This window comes from Lipotes vexillifer, unplaced genomic scaffold (genome assembly GCF_000442215.2).
Source record: "Lipotes vexillifer unplaced genomic scaffold, Lipotes_vexillifer_v1.1 scaffold1770, whole genome shotgun sequence".
In the NCBI taxonomy this organism is placed as follows: Eukaryota; Metazoa; Chordata; class Mammalia; order Artiodactyla; family Lipotidae; genus Lipotes; species Lipotes vexillifer.
The window spans coordinates 14,543-16,772 of record NW_006796074.1 but is presented as its reverse complement, the minus strand read 5'-3'; the positions used below and the strand labels follow the sequence as shown (position 1 = coordinate 16,772).

Sequence of the window (2,230 nt, the reverse complement as noted above, 5' to 3'; positions counted from 1 at the left end):
CTCTTCCGAGTCATCCGCCTGGCCCGGATCGGCCGCATCCTCAGGCTGATCCGCGGGGCCAAGGGCATCCGCACGCTGCTCTTCGCGCTCATGATGTCCCTGCCCGCCCTCTTCAACATTGGGCTGCTGCTCTTCCTGGTCATGTTCATCTACTCCATCTTCGGCATGGCCAACTTCGCCTACGTCAAGTGGGAGGCTGGCATTGATGACATGTTCAACTTCCAGACCTTCGCCAACAGCATGCTGTGCCTCTTCCAGATCACCACGTCGGCAGGCTGGGACGGGCTCCTCAGCCCCATCCTCAACACGGGGCCTCCCTACTGCGACCCCAACCTGCCCAACGGCAACGGCTCTCGGGGGGACTGCGGGAGCCCCGCCGTGGGCATCCTCTTCTTCACCACCTACATCATCATCTCCTTCCTCATCGTGGTCAACATGTACATCGCCATCATCCTGGAGAACTTCAGCGTGGCCACAGAGGAGAGCACGGAGCCCCTGAGCGAGGATGACTTCGACATGTTCTACGAGGTCTGGGAGAAGTTCGACCCGGAGGCCACCCAGTTCATTGAGTATTCGGCCCTGTCCGACTTTGCTGATGCCCTCTCTGAGCCGCTGCGAATCGCCAAGCCCAACCAGATAAGCCTCATCAATATGGACCTGCCCATGGTGAGCGGGGACCGTATCCACTGCATGGACATCCTCTTTGCCTTCACCAAGAGGGTCCTGGGCGAGTCTGGGGAGATGGACGCCCTGAAGGTCCAAATGGAGGAGAAGTTCATGGCGGCCAACCCATCCAGGATCTCGTACGAGCCCATCACCACCACACTGCGGCGCAAGCACGAGGAGGTGTCGGCCTCGATCATCCAGCGGGCCTTCCGCAGGCACCTGCTGCAGCGCTCCATGAAGCACGCCTCCTTCCTCTTCCGCCAGCAGGCGGGCGGCAGTGGCCTCTCCGAGGGGGACGCCCCCGAGCAGGAGGGCCTCATCGCCTACATGATGAACGAGAACTTCTCCCAGCGCCTTGTCCCGCCCTCCAGCTCCTCCATCTCCTCCACGTCCTTCCCACCCTCCTACGACAGCGTCACCAGGGCCACCAGCGATAACCCCCAGGTGCGGGCATCTGACTACAGCCCCAGCGAGGATCTCGCGGACGTCCCCCTGTCCCCAGACAGGGACCGTGAATCTGTCGTGTGAGCGTGCCCCGGTGGGCCAGCGCACAGCGTCATGGCAAACCCGAATGCAGCCCCAGACCAGCAGCCATGGGGCCATCTGTCCTTGCTTTGGGCTTCAGGAGTGAGAGATGAGCCTCGGCCCCATGGACCGACAGGGCAGAGTCCTGTGCACCATGCTGACGGCTGGAAGCATTTGGCTAAGCCAGCCGTTCGGGGTGGCCTGTCCCTAGAGGCCCCAAGTGTACCAGTCCTGGCGGAAGGGTCTGGTCAGGCAACACCCCAGGGCTCTGACAAGCAACTCCATCCCAGCTGCTGAGACAAAATACAAAACTGAGACTGTATGTGTTGTGAACGGGCTTTCATAAATTTATTATATTTGATATTTTTTTACTTGAGCAAAGAACTAACTTTTTTCATGGACGGATCGGCAGCAATTCCCGCTGCCTCTTCTTAACTCTGCACAAGAGTGTCTGTGGAGCTGCTGGGACTCTGTTGTCAAAGCAAAAGTGAAATCCAGTGTGGGTCCCACAGGCCTTCGCTGCCCAGGGGTTGGGCTAAGGTGCCAAGAGGGCTGAACCCCTTCCCCTTCATGCGTGTGCACACTCTCATACACACAGAGGCCAGACACAGGCCACGTGTGGCCTGGGCTCCCCGAGGCGAGCACCAGGCAGCCTCTTCTGCCCTGGCCTAAGGGAGACAGGCCTTTCCTCCCGGCCCCCATGGGTGGGATTCTTGTCAGCCGGGGCTCATCCTGGCCTTCCATTGTCCCCAAGTTTCCATTTTCCCCTTGGATTTTTATGCAGGCCACCCTGGGGTCAGTTCTACAAATACAACAAGCTTCCAGAAGAGAGTGGCCCCGGTCCCAGGGCTGGTCCTCGGCACTGACGTTGCCTTTCTTCCCTGGAGAGCATGGCCTCTGTTAGAGTATTAACGTTAAACGAAGGGCCTGAGGGAGGAGCCCCACTCACTTCCTACCACCCAGCTTGTCCTTGCTGCCCAGCCTGGCCGGCCCTGCCCCACAGGAGAGGAAGAGAAGGCTGAGCCCGTGGGGTTAGGGC

At 59.9% G+C, this 2,230-nt stretch overlaps 1 protein-coding gene across 6 annotated transcripts in view; it reads left to right on the top strand.

Moving 5' to 3' along the window:
- SCN5A (sodium voltage-gated channel alpha subunit 5) overlaps positions 1-1,194 on the top strand; it is an 89,788-nt gene extending 88,594 nt beyond the window's left edge. For all 6 annotated transcript variants that reach the window (XM_007468134.1, XM_007468130.1, XM_007468133.1 and 3 more), the window contains one exon: positions 1-1,194. This exon is cut by the window's left edge and continues 38 nt beyond it. In XM_007468134.1, the coding sequence (XP_007468196.1) occupies positions 1-1,194 (1,194 nt within the window).
- The last annotated feature ends 1,036 nt before the right edge of the window (positions 1,195-2,230 follow it).